Source organism: Protopterus annectens, chromosome 7.part1 (assembly GCF_019279795.1).
Source record: "Protopterus annectens isolate FY-2018-M chromosome 7.part1, PAN1.0, whole genome shotgun sequence".
NCBI lineage: Eukaryota > Metazoa > Chordata > Ceratodontiformes > Protopteridae > Protopterus > Protopterus annectens.
Window position 1 is genome coordinate 216,621,211 of NC_056740.1, and position 17,213 is coordinate 216,638,423.

General features: G+C 42.7%; 1 protein-coding gene across 2 annotated transcripts in view; it reads left to right on the forward strand.

Annotated features, from left to right (window-relative positions):
• Positions 1-17,213, forward strand: part of CLPX (caseinolytic mitochondrial matrix peptidase chaperone subunit X) — a 1,745,917-nt gene that overhangs the window by 1,520,885 nt on the left and 207,819 nt on the right. For both annotated transcript variants that reach the window (XM_044078662.1, XM_044078663.1), the window contains one exon: positions 5,704-6,003. In XM_044078662.1, coding sequence (XP_043934597.1) covers positions 5,704-6,003 — 300 coding nt within the window. The remainder of the gene's footprint in view (positions 1-5,703; positions 6,004-17,213) is intronic.

Sequence of the window (17,213 nt, forward strand, 5' to 3'; positions counted from 1 at the left end):
GCAGAGCTCAGGGCTCTTTCAGGCCTAGAACAGGGAGTTCTCCTGCACAGTCTTCGGGTGAGGGCAGGGGTCAGTCCTTTCATAAACAGACCCAATGACCTACCTTTTCAGCTGCCAGAGCCTTCTCGTCTGGCAGCACCTTTGGGGGGAAGGTTGGCACTTTTCAAAGAAAATTGGAGTTTAATTACCCAAGACAGATGGGTATTGGATATCATACACCACGGTTACAGGTTTTATTTCCATACCTTGCCTCCTTTCAAAGGCATGCCGGACGTTCCTCCTCAACAAAGAATAGAGGCTCACAAGCAAATTTCTCTGTTACTCCAAATAGGGGCCATACAGCCGGTCCCTATGCCAGAAGTGGGCCTAGGATTTTATTCTCGCCTGTTCCTAGTACCAAAGAAAGGGAACACGTGGAGACCAATTTTGGACTTATCTATCCTCAACACTTATCTGGACATTCCCAAGTTCAAAATGTTGACGTTACAGCAGCTTTTACCTCTGCTGGGCAAAGATCATTGGATGGTAACTTTGGATCTCAAGGAGGCTTATCTTCATGTTCCTATCAGACTGAGTTGCAGGAAGTATCTGCGTTTTGAGCTGGGACTTCTCATTATCAGTTCTCTGCATTGCCCTTTGGCTTATCTACTGCCCAGAGTGTTCACGAAAGTTCTGGCTCCAGTGATAGCTTTCCTCAGGTTAAAAGGAATACAGATCTATCCTTATTTGGACGATTGCCTGATTCTGGCTCAAGGAAGGGACGAGCTTCTTCGTCATTTGGATTATGTGATAGCAGTGCTAAGATGCCTGGGGTATTCTGTGAACGAAATAAAGTCCAGTCTAGTACCCTCTCAGGACATGTGCTTTCTGGGTGTGAGGCTGAATACAGCATCCCAGATGGCCTTTTTGACCCCGGACAAACAAAAGAATCTTTCCCTTTACTTTCATCAGTTGTCTCATCAGTCCAGGCTGACTGCAAGGACAGTCCTTCAAGCCTTGGGGTTCATGGCATCTTGTATTCTGGTGCTTCCCAATGCCAAACTGCATATGAGGAAGCTACAATGGTATCTCAAAATGTATGGACACAGCACTGCCAGGATTTGGACACTGTCATTCAAATAATACCTTGCATTCAAAAGGAATTGTTGTGGTGGGCTCAGGAATGATACCTAAACAAGGGACTCTCTGTGACCCGGCCAGAGGCGAGTCAGATTCTAACGACAGATGCCTCAGACAAAGCTTGGGGAGCTCATCTGAATGGAAAGTGGATACAAGACAAGTGGCCTGCCAGACTACAACATCTACATATCAACTTGAAAGAGATGTTAGCAGTCCAGTTTGCATTAATAGCTTTCAAGGATTTACTTCTTCCAGGGCAGGTGTTGATTCTAACAGACAACACAACTGTCATGTGGTACATCAACAAGCAAGGCGGAACACATTCTTATCCTCTATGCAGGCAAGCAATGATTTTGTGGGAGACTGCTCTCAGTTTACAGCTAAACCTTCAGGCAAGGTTTCTGCCGGATCACAGAACTCCTTAGCAGATGTGTTGAGCAGACAAATTATGGATCCCCACGAGTGGAAATTGGATCCTCATGTATTTCAGAAATTGACAGTGTCATGGGGAACTCCAGACATAGATCTGTTCGCTTCTCCACTAAACCACCAGCTGCCAAAGTTTTGCACAAAAAGGTTTCATCCCACAGCTTGGAAAGTGGATGCTCTTTCTTTCAATTGGAGCAATCTTCATGTGTATGCCTTTCCGCCTCTGCCTCTCCTCCCAAAGGTACTACTAAAGGCCAGACAAGACAAACCAAGGATGATTTTGATAGCTCCAGATTGGCCTCGACAGCATTGGTACCCATTACTGAGAAGCCTGGTACGGAAGCCTCCATGGCCTTTGCCTTGATTCCACACCTGTTGTCTCAGGAGGACAGTCATTTGCTCAATGTCAAGCTTCACTCTCTGCACCTAACAGCCTGGCATATTCTGTTTTGAACCATAGTGGGCCTCCACTTCCACAGCAAGTTTTGAATGTTATTTTGGAAGCTAGAAGGCCTAGTACAAGGAAAGTGTACGCAGATAAATGGAAGAGATTTTTATTTTGGAGTGCAGCAAAGGATTTTGATGTTTCTGAGCCTAATTTAAGTGTGGCTCTTCAATATCTTACTGAGTTACTGGACAAAGGTTTGTCCTTCTCTTCTATTAAGGTTCATGCTGCAGCAATTTCGGCTCACTATGATTGTGACCCACCATTGTTTTCTCATCCTTTGTTCAAGCAATTTCTTAGAGGGGCAAAGAATATAAGACCCCACGAAGAGCTCCTACTCCTGCTTGGGATCTCAATTTTGTGTTGGAGAAACTCACTCTACAACCTTTTGAGCCTGCAGCTACTACTGAATTAAAGTTTTTATCATGGAAGACTGCTTTTTGTTGGCTATTACCTCTGCAAGAAGGGTTGCTGAGTTGCAGGGCCTTATGGCGGTTGAGCCTTGCTTAATTTTGCATAAGGATAGGGTATCTTTACGCACTAATCCTTCCTTTATGCCTAAAGTGGTTTCTAGTGTGGCTTTAAACCAAACTATTCATTTGCCTACTTTTTATGCAAATCCCCAAAATAAAGGGGAAAAGATTTTGCACACTTTAGATGTACACAGGCAGTTGCGATATTATTTGGACAGAACTAAAGGGTTCAGGCAGTCTCAGCAGTTATTTGTTTCTTTTGCTTTGAGTTCTCAGGGCAAGCCTGTGTCAAAACAAACTATTTCTAAGTGGATTGGGTTTTGCATTGCTTTCTGTTATTCCCATCATGGCAAGGAGATTCCAGCTGGGATTAGGCCTCATTCCACTAGGGCTACTGCCACTTGACAGCTTTTTGAGGGGTGGCAACTAAGGATATTTTGGAGGCAGCTACTTGGAGTTCAGTGCATACTTTCTCTAGGCATTATCACCTACCACTTTACTCTAAATCCAGGGCTGGTTTTGCCACTGCTGTTTTGCAGGGCATTTTGGCAGCTCCTGCTTCCTTATAGTTTGGCCATCCTCCCTTACCTCTGCTTTGGGATTCTACCCAAGTGTAAGGACTGCAGCAATGTGAGATGAAGAACATAGTACAGTTTTGTACCTACCATAAATGTAGATGTTCAAGATCCACATTGCTGCAGTCCAATTTACCCTCCCTCCTTCCCTCTGTAGTTAGAGGCGGTTGTGTGGGTTGGGTTGTCAATATGGTGTATATTGTATATATTGTACATATTTTTAGTGCTAGGATGGTTGGTTGTTTGTTTGCTGTCTTTTGGTTTTGACCTTTATTTTTAGGGTCTTCTGACATCTGGGGCAAGAAAAGACTGAGGATATGACGTCGGTCATGCGCATTTGTACCCTGACGTCCTGATGTCAGTCAAATGCACCTTGACCGACGTCAGCCTTATACTTTGATATTCGGGCCGACCGAGGACAGCGGACTACCCAAGTGTAAGGACTGCAGCAATGTGGATCTTCGAACATCTACATTTATGGTAGGTACAAAACTGTACCTTTTTTATACTTCGGTACCTTTTCCTCACTGTTCTCAGCTTTGTACATTTCCTCTCAAACACTGGATATTTTTGGCTGGAAGTAGTGCTGTGGATATTAGTATTTGTTCTACTCAAATCATGTGGAAGCAAATCTAAAAAAAAAATTGTCATCAGGCACTATTTTTAATGTTAATAACTGTTCTTCAGCTAATACTTTAAGCACTGTGCTTTTATAGTGATCTTCATTTTCAAACACTTGTAACAGTGAATGATGAAATAGATTAAGGCAGACAATGAAACAGTGGTTAGATAATATGCAATTAGTCTCCATGTATAGATGTGTGTGAGTTGGCAATTCTTATCGGTTATCATTTTAGAAAAACATGGAACACTGGTGTATAGATTAACAGATGTCCAGTAGCTCACTGCAGTACATTTTAAGGCTGTTCACATCGCTTATATGAAACTTCTTTAGCCATGGTATGTTAAAAATTTACATTTGATCAGTACTTCCTTGATAGCTGTTTTTTTTTTTTTTTTTTTACCCAACCTCATTTATAGAATTGAAATTGTAGAATTGTTAGTTGATATAGTGGACCATTATCCTATATACCCCACCACCCTATGACAAGATTCCCATACACAGTTTTACCATTGCTGGCTTATTATATCATTTGCAGTATTGCAGTCATCTTTTTACACCATCTCAGTGTGAGGTCTGTGCCCCCCCCCCCCCTCAGTCCTCTAATCTCTAAATGTACTACTCCCAGGGTCACACCACCTTGGAAAAAAGTGAAATACACTTTCTCCAGGATTGTGTGACTTATGAGGTAGTATATTTAGAAATGGGGACATGGGGGTACAGCCCCCCACATTGGATGTGCAGGAGGTGTGGCCACCCTGCAAACCATAGCTGTCTGTAAACAGTTTATATTTTTATACTGTCCTACAGTGTTAAAATATTCTGGGAGAACATTATCCTTGGGATACTGACTATGAGAAAAGATAAGCTGTACTTTCAAATAGATGCAGAAATGGCTGACTTGGTACAGTCATAGTTATTTTTTTCAACTATTCAAATTAGCATGTACTATAGCAGTTGCATAGGTTTGGTTTAGAAGTGCCAGTATGTTTAAATTCCCTCTAACTTTGTTAAAATATAAGAAACTGAAACAAGAAAGAATACTTTTCTCTGTTTTGCAAAAAGAAAAATGCATACATATACATGTATGTTTATGCACACATATAAATGTATATTTTATTTATTTATTTATATATATACATATATATATATATATATATATATATATATATATATATGTGTGTGTGTGTGTGTGTGTGTGTGTGTGATTTTATAATTTTTATATGTGCGTATGTGTGTATATGGTTTCACTTCAGAATCCTGAAATATCACAATCCTGAATTTCAGAAAACTTCATAATCTGGAAACCCAAAATCCTGAATCCCAAAAGACTGAAAACACACAGGATATATATACTGACTATAGAGAACACAAACCGGATTACATTCCACTAAATATAAGCAGGAGGGCAAGCCCCCCTGCACCCCAATATGGGGGGGCTGCACCCCCCCCACTCCCTGCTACCTAAATATATCAACTCCAAGACTGCACTTCACTACACTGTCACGAGTTATGTTGTAGTATAGCAAGTTAAAAGGGAAGGTTACTAAGGTTACAACAGGCAGTCATGAACACATGTGATGGTATGTTTGCCATTTTATTCTGTGGAGTGCAGTCTTGGGGTTTATATATTTAATTAGCAGGGGGTGTGGGGGTGCAGCCCCCACATGGGACGGTGCAGGGGGGCTTGCCCCCCTGCCCATACTTGATGAAAAGTGCTATCCTTTGTCTTGTATGTGTGACTCTGTGTCCTTGTTCTGGAATATTGTCATTCTTTGTGTGCTGTATATTTTCAGTATTTTGTGATTCAGGATTTTGGGTTCAGGATTATGAAGTTCAGGATTCTGAAGTGAAACCGTGTATGTCTGTGTATGTATGTATGTATGTATGTATATATATATATATATATATATATATGTGTGTGTGTGTGTGTGTGTGTGTGTGTGTGTGTGTTTATCTGTATGTATGTATTTTTTCACATACAAATGTTTTCTTTGCTATGCTTAGCCTTCTGTTTTCTTTCTTTTGTTTTTGTAATAGTACCTTGGATTTGGAACTCCTGCCAACTTAGGAAAAGGCAGAAGGGCAGCAGCAGCTGCAGATCTAGCTAATACAAGTAATGAGGCTAATACCATACAGGAAAATGAAGAGAAGGATCGTTTACTTCGACATGTAGAAGCCAGAGACCTCATTGAGTTCGGAATGATTCCAGAGTTTGTTGGCCGGTTACCTGTAGTTGTACCACTACACAGCTTAGATGAGCCTACCTTAGTGCGTATTCTTACAGAGCCACGCAATGCTGTTATTCCTCAGTATCAAGCATTGTTCAGCATGGACAAGGTTTGTTCTTATTTTGTATTTTTTCTGGTATTCTTTGATATGTGCATTACAGCTTTGTGTTTATCTTGTAGACATTTGTTTTTTGGATTGTATAAGACCAGAGCTGACTTTAGAAGCTCTCAATATTTGGTGTTGCAATTTCCCATCATACAGTCCCTGATTTAGTATCTTTTGTCTGTCTGTGTAACATAATAAGGAGTCCATGCACCCCCTCCCCTTTTGGCACACACCATGGTGTTGTGATTCAGGCAAGGTGTGTGTCTGTATGTGTGTGGGGGGTGGGGGTGGGGCAGTGGAAGGTCATGGCTTAGGTTTTTTTCTCCCTTTTGCCAGTTTGGATCTTCAGATCTTGATCCATTCAAATGAGTTTAAACCAAACATTCATCTTGGAAATACTATATTGGATAACTGCAAAGCTGCAACCTGTTAAATGTTGCTGCTGTTAGTTTTTGAAGCCAGGACCTGCTTAAGCTGTGCCACTTCTGCTTTGGTAACCAGCATTTTATCTGGCATTTCCAGAATTTTATATTGCAGCCCAGTAACCTATAGACAAGGAAGAAATGTGTGGTATTTTTCATCTCATCTGATTGAAAATGGAGGCATTTGAAGGTACAAAGTACACGGAACAAGAGCAATCTTTCAAGTGATCCTAGACTATTGCTAAATTAGTATGAGGGTATGTAAATCAAAGTCCAGGTATTGGTCATGTCCTCCTCTTCACAAAACTGCCCACACCTTTCATGCAGACGTCTGTAGTTACCAGCTGCCCTTAACTAATGAAGGATTAAAGTCACACCTGCCTGCTTATGAGAGGTCTGGGAGAGGTACACCCTGCTTCTGGGAATCTGATCCAAGGAGATGTTCTTCTTGTTTCACTGTTGCAGTCATTACATTTGGGTAATCTGCTGGCAGGTTGCCCTCAGTTGGCCCGATTAACAAAGTCTTGGGGACTGCGTCAGTTGCTGTCCCTTCTTCCATGACGTCAGGTCGTCAGGGGTATAAAACCTGCAACCGACGCCATTAAATCAGTTTTTCTTTCCGTGCGGTGCCCGAAGCAGTTTGCAAGTGCCGGTCCGCCAACTCCTGAAATTTTCATTTTCGAGTTTCAGATCCGAAGTCTTCAACTAAAAAGCTAAGTACCCCGTTGGGGAAACTTTTTATTACTTCTTACCGATGTCAGTAAAAGTTAATAATTGCATTACCTGTGGGAAGCAAATACCTCATAAGGATTTTCATTTGTACTGTATTCCTTGCCTAGGCCCTGACCACAACGTACCTTGCTGTCAGTTTTGTGCTTTATTTAATCAACACACTATCAAACGTTGGTACATTTTTGCTTATAAATATTTTGGCTCACGCTTTAATTATCCAGAAATGTCGTCTGTTACCAATCCAACTACTGGAATACCTAAAAAATGCAAAGAAAAAGACAGAGACAGGCCGTTGAGGTCCAAAGCTGCCGACGACGCTTCTTCTAAGCCAGTCGCCAGTTCGCCGGTTCTCAGTGAGGCACTTTCACAGCCCCTGATACCTGCTACTTCTGATTCCCAGGCCTCTACTGAGACCCATTCGGAATCCGTTATGCCACGAGGTGCATCAATTATGAAACCTGCAGATGTCTCTACCTTGGATGGGTCCAGAGCCGCTGTGCAGGCACCGGCTTCTGAGGGTGTTTTCAGGCCTACAGATTTGGCCACATGTGCAGGCCCCTATGCCTCAAAAAAAATGATCAAAATGGCTGAAGATTTAATTACTCTGATCAGGGGTAGCCACCCCCCCCCCCCTCTTCTAAGCGGCCTAGGCAAGACATTGATTATGAATCCTTCTGAACAGCATTCTATTTCTTCTGACTCTTCTAATGACCAGGAATTGTATATACCTACTTATGAGGACTCTGATGCAGAAGATTCCATTCCTTCTGCTTCTCCCCCTGAGGATTTTTCTTTTGGGGAAACTTTACATACCTTAAGGGAATATTTCCATTGGGAAAGTCTGGATTTCTCTGAGTCTAAAAAGAGACTTAGGGATTTTCTTCTTCTTCCTCAGCATAGGCCTTTGGCTATACCTCCTGTTTTAGACATTGTTGATGATGTTTTGTCAGAATCTAGTATGGCTCCTGATTCTCTGCCTCTGGCTCCTTGTAAGCCAGACAGATACTACAGGGTTCCTGACTCCCACAAATTTATTTTCAAAAATCCTGTTGCAGATCCTGAAACCATTTCTCAGAGTCCCAGGGGCATTAAGGCTTCTACTGCTAAAAATCCTACCCCTTCTGATAGAGATTCCAGGGCGCTGGATAGATGGGGTAAAAAGGTTTACACTTCTGCAACCTTGGCAATCAGGGCTTTAAAGTGTCAATTTCATATGCTAAAATATCAACAGCATATCATATGACTGCTTAAACAGAAAATGTTAATTTCTGACTGTGTGGAAAACAAAGATTTACAGGATTTATTGCATTCAGCTGAACAAGTTGGAAAACATACTTTGCAATGTGGTTTTGATTCTTTGGAGGCCTCTTGCAGGGCTGCTGTAACTGGATCTGTGCTAAGAAAGCAAGCTTGGCTCAAAGAGCAAAATCTGCCTGATCATGTTAAAGCAAAATTGTTGGATGTTCCTTTACAGCAGGATCATCTCTTTGGTAATAAGGCTGAAGAAGTTTTATAAAGGATGGAAGATAAAGCTAAATCTGTGCAAACTGTGAAAGATTTCTTACAAGTGTAACCTCCAAGATTTAGTAGGCACTGGCCTACTAAGAACTGGACCTTTCCAGTTCCTTCGAGAGCCACTCAAGTCAAACACAGACATTCCAAAGGCTCCGGGTTTCAATCACAAGGGACTTTCAGAACAAAACAATGGAGTGCCTCCTCATCCAAATCTGGAAACAACAAGACACCTCCCTATGGTAAGCAGTCTCAATGACTTCCCTTTACACTTACCAAGCACTTACCTTTTAGCCACACCTTTGGGGGGAAAACTGGCTCTTCATGCAAGAAACTGGCAACTTATAACCCAGGACAAATGGGTTTTAAATATAGTATCCCAGTGATACAGATTTCATTTCCACACGTTGCCAAATCCAAACGGATGGCCAGACCTGCCCCCAAATCAGTGGGCAGAGGCCCAGAAACAAGTACTTTCCCTTATAAGCATGGGGGCTATTCAACCAATACCAGAAGAGGAAAAGGGACAAGGTTTCTATTCAAGACTTTTCCTGGTACCCAGAAAAGACAAATCATGGCATCCAATTCTGAACTTATCTACTCTAAATACCTTTCTAGATATTTCAAAACTCAAAATTTTGACTCTTCACCAGTTACTTCCTATGCTAGGCAAAGATGCCTGGTTGGCAAGTCCAGATTTAAAAGAGGCTTACCTGCATATCCCAATCAGGGAATCTTGCAAAAGATACCTCCGCTTCAAAGCAGGCTACTTGCATTACCAGTTCTCTGCACTGCCCTTTGGCTTATCTACTGCACCCAGGGTCTTTACAAAGTGCCTGGCTCCAGTAATTGCATTTTGCAGGCAAAGAAATATTCAAATATATCCATACCTGGACGATTGTCTAATTCAGGCAGAAAACAAGGACACTCTTCTAAACCATCTGGCGTTTGTAAAAAGGGTTCTAACTTGTCTAGGGTACACTATAAACAAAAAGAAATCACAACTGGTACCCTCTCAAAAATTTACATTCCTGGGTACAAGCTTGAATACACTGACCAGATAGCTTTCCTTACACCAGAGAAGCAAATTCATTTGGTGACTTGCTTCAAACAGGTGGCCACAAAAACCCTGCTTTCTGCAAGGTAAATACTGCAAACCTTGGGGTTCATGGCCTCCTGCATTCTTCTAATTCCATATGCAAGACTGCATATGAGGAAACTTCAGTGGTACTTAAAAAGTCTATGGAGTCAGCATTGTCACAGCCTGAAAACAGTGATTCCTATCATTCCTTGCCTGCAACTAGAGTTCCTATGGTGGGCAGAGGTCTGCCACCAAAACAAGGGACTGTAATTCACACCACCCCCTGCCACCCAAACCCTAACTACAGACGCATCAGACTATGCTTGGGGGGCACATCTGGCCAGGAAGTGCATTCAGGGCAAATGGAGCCCAAATCAAGTGCACCTTCATATCAATCAAAAAGAAATGCTAGCCGTACAGAATGCAGTGACAGCCTTCAAGGACTACCTTCATCCAGGACAATTAATGATAAAGACAGACAACACCATGGTTATGTGGTACATAAACAAGCAGGGGGTTACACACTCCTACCCCCTTTGCAGACTAGCCATGGCATTGTGGAACACTGCCTTCACCTATCAAGTACAACTACAAGCTCAGTTCCTGCCAGGAAAGCTGAATACTCTGACAGACGAACTAAGCAGAAATCTCATGGACCCACACGAATGGAAACTGGAACCATGGATTTTCAACATGTTGACATGTAAATGGGGAAGCCCAGGCATAGATCTTTTTGCCTCACTTCACAACTATCAGTTGGACAAATTTTGCACAAGAACTCATCACAAAAAAGCCTGGAAAGTGGATGCTGTATCCTTCAGCTGGAAAAACCTATCAGTCTATGCCTTTCCCCCTCTGCCTCTGCTCTCCAAAGTTCTACTAAAAGTCAAACAGGACAAACCAAAAATTATTCTGATTGCTCCAGACTGGCCTCGCCAACACTGGTACCCAGTCCTGCACAACGTGTCACACCTTCCACCATGGCACCTGCCTCAGACACCTTACTTACTGTCTCAGCAGAACAACCAAATTCTGCACACACAGCTCCAAACTTTGAATCTTGCAGCGTGGCTGATCACCTAAATTCACCCTTAGCATCCCTCAGCAAACCTGTGATGGATGTCATTTTGGAGGCGAGAAGGCCTAGTACTAGAAAATCTTATGCTGACAAATGGAAAAGATTCTGTGCCTGGAGTCAATCTTAAGGGATAAGCACAACAGTGCCCAACATTCTTCAGATTTTACAATACTTAACTGAGAGGCTTCACAAGGGCCTGTCCTTTTCTTCCATAAAAATCCATGCCTCAGCCATTTCAGCTCATTACAACACAGAACCTCCCCTCTTCTCTCATCCTCTGCTAAAGCAGTATCTCAGAGGGGCCAAAAACTTAAGACCACTCAGGAGAGCTCCAACCCCTGCCTGGGACCTCAATTTTGTATTGGAAAAGCTCACTCTCCCGCCTTTCAAGCCAGCTGTTACTGCAGACTTAAAATGTCTCCTGGAAAACAGCTTTCCTTTTAGCAGTCACTTTAGCTAGAAGGATTTCCGAATTACAGGCTCTTATGGAAGTGGAGCCTTTCATCATTTTTCATGTGGACAGGGTATCTCTCAGGACCAATCCATCCTTCATGCCCAAGGTGGTATCCAGTGTGGCTCTTAATCAGACCATTCATTTGCCAACTTTCTTTCCCAATCCACAGAACAAGGGGGAGCGAATTCTGCATTCATTGGATGTACACAGACAACTTAGATTTTACTTAAACAGGACCAAATCTCAAAGAAAATCTGACCAACTGCTGGTGGCATTTGCTGCAGGGGCAGAGGGAAAGGCTATTTCTAAGCAAACCATTTCCATATGGATAAGCCATTGTATTCGTGTCTGCTATATGCACCATGGAAAAACTATCCCCCAGGGGATCAGATCCCATTCCACCAGGGCTGCATCTACTTCTACAGCCTTTCTCAGAGGTGTTCCTACCAGGGACATTCTAGAAGCTGCTACTTGGAGCTCAGTTCATACATTCACCAAAATTACCATTTACCATTTTTCTCTAAATCCAGAGCTGGCTTTGCCACTGCCACTGCAGGATAGCAGTGGCAAAGCCAGCTCTAAATCCAGAGCTGGCTTTGCCACTGCTGTCCTGCAGGGCCTTATAGCTGGTCCTAATGCTGTATAATTCCCTCCACCCAACCATAGCTTTGGGAATCTACACAAATGTAATGACTGCAACAGTGAAACACGAGGAACATAGTACAGTTGTGTACATTTACCATAAATGTACATGTTCGAGTGTACACTTACCATAAATGTAGATGCGCAAGTGTATTCACTGTTGCAGTCCTGGTTACCCTCCCTCCAGCCCCCTATTTTTCTCTGGCTATACCTCTACTTTCTTTCACTATGCTTAAAAGCCCATTTGGTGTATTTGCTTTTGGGATTGGAGGTATATTTTTTGTGTTTTATAATTTTATTTGCTCCCCATTTGAGGGGCACCTGACATCTGGGGCAAGAAAAACTGATGTAATGGCGTCGGCTGCATGTTTTATACCCATGACGACCTGACGTCATGGAAGAAGGGACAGCAACAGACACAGGACCTAAGACTTTGTTAATCAGGCTGACTGAGGGCAACTTGCCAGCAGATTACCCAAATGTAATAACTGCAACAGTGAATACACTCGAACATCTACATTTATGGTAAGTGTACACAACTGTACTTTCCGGGTTTGGCCATCTGACTTTGGCTACTGATTTTGACATTGTTGAGAGGATCCTCTCCTGTTCAGAGGTAGGAGCCTCATCAGTTGTCTGGTCTATACAGATACCTTCCATGTTCTGCATCCTTGGATGTGCATCAGCTGGCTCCAGCACATCCTGTGTCATTGGGTCTTGAGGCTTCGCTGCATGGAGGGCCTTCAGCCTTTTCTGTGTTTCTTCTTGTTTCTCTTCCCATGGAGGTACATGAGAAGAGTAAGTGTAGGAGGAAGCACTTACCTTTATGAGAAACTAGACCTGAAATATCCCCCACAAAGATGCCTTATTTGGCAGTTTGTTCACTTTATTAAAACAGTGCTGGGGGTAGACCTTAATTTCAGAACCCCGGGCACCTAAACCCAAGAAGCTGGTTAGCTTGTCCCAGCCCACACTGCCTCAGCCTTCAGCTTCTCCTGCGGAAAGCAGATGTCTCTCTCTAGTAGGGCTCAGATGACACTGAATCCAAAAATGAGGAAGAGATGTCTTATGTTGAACATCTCCCTCCTCAGTCTTTCACCCCGAGTCAGTTTCAAATGACACCCTTTCCTCCCCAACACCCCCTGCCCCCAGAGGACTTAACCTTTGGGAAACTCTGCTCAAGATAAAGAAAGCATTCAGTTTGGAGAGCAGAGAGTTTCTCAGGCCTAGACCCATTACCGAGGGCTTCTGAGCCTGCTATTTCCAAGACCTTTAGCCGTTCCACTTATGCACATGGTTCTGGATGATGTCATTGAGGATATCTCTCTGCATCCTGACTCCCTTCCTCCTGCTCCAGGAAGCTAGATCACTTCTGTTAAATGCTTGACACCCACAAGCATCTTTACAAAAACCCACAGGGAGATCCCTCAATGGTGTCTCCTGAATGTGCCAAGCGAGCTCCTAAGGGTGCAGCCAGACATCCTTTACCATGTGACAATGAGAGCAGTATGTTTGATAGCTTTGGTAAAAAGACTTGTAATTCAGCTGTCCTGGCTATAAGGGCTTTTAATTTCCAATTTCATAAGTGCATGGAGTCTTTACAAGAAAGGATCATTGCTATGTCAGAGGGGATCTCAGACAAGAGCCTGCAGATGGACATACAGAAGACAGCTAGATCAGCCATCCTGGTGTTCAGGCACTCACTAAAATGTGCCTACGATGCAGTGGATGAGTCATCTAAGGCGGCTGTAATGGGCTCTATTATACATGCACACATCTGGCTGAGGACATAAGCCCTCTCAGACAAGGTGAAAGTGGAACTCCATGCCCCACTGGGTAAGTAGTTCTTCTTTGGTACCCTCACTGAGAAAGTTTTTGAAAAAATAGATAAAAAGGGAAGTAATTTAAAACTGTTAAAACATTTTATTTGTCTCAAACACCTAGATACAACAGGAATTACCCCTCTTACTCTTGGCCACTGCCTCCAAGACAAGAAAAAAGGAGGCCTCCCTGAGGCAAGAGATCAGGACAGAGCAGAAAGTGACAAGCTGTTCAGTGATCTAGACCCGGGGGATCCAGTGCCTATCAACAGCACCTTTCTCCTCTCCCAAAAAAAACACCTGAACTGCCTCTTTGTAGCAGGGAGACCTTCCTTCTTCCAACAACAGTGGAAAGTCATCACCAGGGACCAGTGGATCTTAAATATTATAAAAGGAGTCCTATTTCATCCAGTTCAGAGCCCTCATTTCTAGGATGGTCAAAACCCCCAAAAAACCAAGAGGGACTTCTTCCACTAATACTAGCAGAGCTTCTTCAACAAGGATCTGTTCAACCAGTCCCTACAGGAGTAGAGGGCACAGGGTTCTACTCAAGAATATTCCTGGTCCCAAGAAATGAAGGAACTCTGAGAACAATCTTAGACTTGTTAAAGCTAAACAAGTTTCTTCACATGCCAAAGTTCAAAATGCTAACCTTGCAAAAACTACTGCCCGTCATCTTCCAGGGAGCTTACATAGTGACCCTAGACCAGAAGAACACCTATCTTCATGTTCCTGTAGCCAAGGAACACAAAAAATATTTTTGTTTCCTGGCAGAAGGATTACACTACCAGTTGTGTGCTTTATCACTTGGCTTATGTACTGCTTCTGGAGTATTCATCAAATGTCTAGCATGTGTTATAGCCCATGGCAGAACGCTTGGAGTTCATATTTACCTTTTCCTGGATGACTGCCTGATCCAGGAGAATTTCACCATTGAACTTCAGACAGCTCTGCCATTCATCATGGATTACTTCCCAAAGGTGAGCCTCACCCTCAACCTCTGCAAATCTCAGCTACAGCCCCAAACAAGATTTTTTTTTCTAGGGGCACTGATAGACTCAGTGCAATAAAAGGTCTTCTTACCACAAGACAAGGTCTCCTGTTTGACAGACTGTGTGCAGAACCTATTGAAAAAAAAGACAATTGTAGCAAGGGAATTCCTAAGAGTGTTGGGGTACATGGGGTTGTACCTCTTGCAAAACTGCACATAAGGAAACAGCGGTGCATTCTAAAAAAAATAAAAAGCACTTGGGAGCAGCACTCGCAACCTTTAGAAACTCTGGTGCCCCTTCTCTGCCTGAAAAGGAGCCAATTTGATGGAAAGAGAGCATCCTGCAGAACCCAGGGGCAAGCTTCTGTCTACTAGAGACGGACAAAACTGTCACTTCAGGTAGCTCAGACATTGCCTGAAGAGCATACTTAGGACAACGGAAGGTGTAGGGAATCTGGACTTCAGAAAAAAGGAAACTGCTCATATAAAAAATGCTGGCAGTGTTTCTGGCTGTAAAAGCCTTCCTAAGCAACCTGACCCCGGGACACTGCCGATTTGAACAGACAACACCACAGTAAGGTGGTACATAAACAAACAAGAGGGAGCTCTTTCATACCTCTTGTGCAGTTTAGCCATAAAGGTATGGCTTCTGGCACAAAAACTACTGTACGATTAGGTTTTGCGTAAATGTAGATTAAGACGTAAATACAGTACTCTCTTTGCATAGGTCTAGAAGTTCAGCCATATTAAAGTAGACATACACATTTTACATGCAGTTTCATAGAAAGGATTGTTTCAGTAAGAATAAAATGTGCTAACAGAACATGCAGTACATTAAGTGCAAACAGGTTTGGGAACCAAGATTAAAGAGGCATTTAAAACTTAGGTTCATAGATTAGTATTAGGCTAACTCCCCTTGCGAGCCATTTTAAGCCTAGCCAATTATTCCTTGTGAGACTCAAACCCTGCACCATTAGGCCACCCTACTAACCCCAAAATTAATGGCCTGTCTTGGTACTTGAACCCTAAATCCCTGCACAAACATCTGGAGTGCTAACTGCTATGCTGTTTTGTTGTCCTATCTTGTAGAAGATCTAAAGGTTTTGGTATTAGGAGATGTACTTCAGACACATAAGTAAGTTAGTTTGGACTAATTTATTTTATTTATTTTGTTGTACATTTGTTGATCGGGTTAGTCTAACTGGATATATGTCCATTTTCAGTAGAGACCCGGGGAGATAAGCTCCATGAAAATAAAAAAAACAAACACAGCAAATAACATATGACAACATCAATAATACGCAGCAAGTCTTTGCAGTACAGTCCACAGAAATTTGGTACAGACACTCGAAAGTGAGGTGCAGTAGTCGAGTAGCCAGCATTTCAGCATGTTAATTATATTATTCAGGGGGAAAGGAGTACTTCTGAGTGTAAAGTGTGCAGAAGCTATGGGCATTATAATTCAGTCTATTTTATCAGCACTGTTATTGGAGACGGTTTGATGTGACGTTCTGAGTACAGAATTTACAAACAGTATAATGAGTGCAGGAGCTACAGACATTGTAATTCAGTCTTTCAGCTTATCAGCACTGTTATGGAGATTTGATATGGATATTGTTGACGTCTACCTTCACTGTACATAAAACATTTTTAACTAATGTACATTGTATGCCGACTTTTATTCTGAAAGCTAGAAGACAATTTAGCACATAAAGGAGAGACTGGCACCTGTTCAGTACAGTTCTGGGTAATTAACAGATAAAATACATTTATTCCAGTTTCTTCCAGTTATTTCCAGTTCATTCCAGTATTCTGCAGTCCTTTCAGTTCTTATAACTGCAGCTGACATTAATAGCATCCTACTTAACAAGCCAGAGCACCATAGCAGATTCTCTGAACAATGACTTTCTAAACCCCAACAAATGGATGCTGAAGACATTTTCCTGAATTCTCCCATCAGTGGGAATACCCAGTATAGATCTCTTTGCCTGTCCTCTGAACACTTACAAGGGTTTTTCTCCAGAACCCACCAAACAGGGACACAGAGAGCAGATATATTCTCCTTCAGGTGGGCAGACCTCTTCTGTATGCCTTCCTTCCAGTACCCTTAATCCACAAGGTACTACTAAAAGTGAGGTCAGATAGGCCAAGCATGATATTCATGGCTTCCTTCTGGTCAAGGCAACACTGGATGTTCTTCGTGTTTCACTGTTGCAGTCATCACATTTGGGTTTTCCCTACCAGGGAAGCCCTCAGCCGTCCCAAATACCAGAGGCTTAGTATTTCTGCGTCGGTTGTTGTCACTTCAGGACTGACGTCAGGTCATCAGTAGTATAAAGTAAGGCAGCCAACGCCATTACATCAGTCTTTCTTGCCGCGGAGCCCGAAGCAGAAGCAGTCTGCACGAGTGCCGGTCGGCTGCTACCTGAGTTTTGTCTTCCGAATTGAAGCTGAAGTCTTCTAAAGCTAAGTACCCCCCAA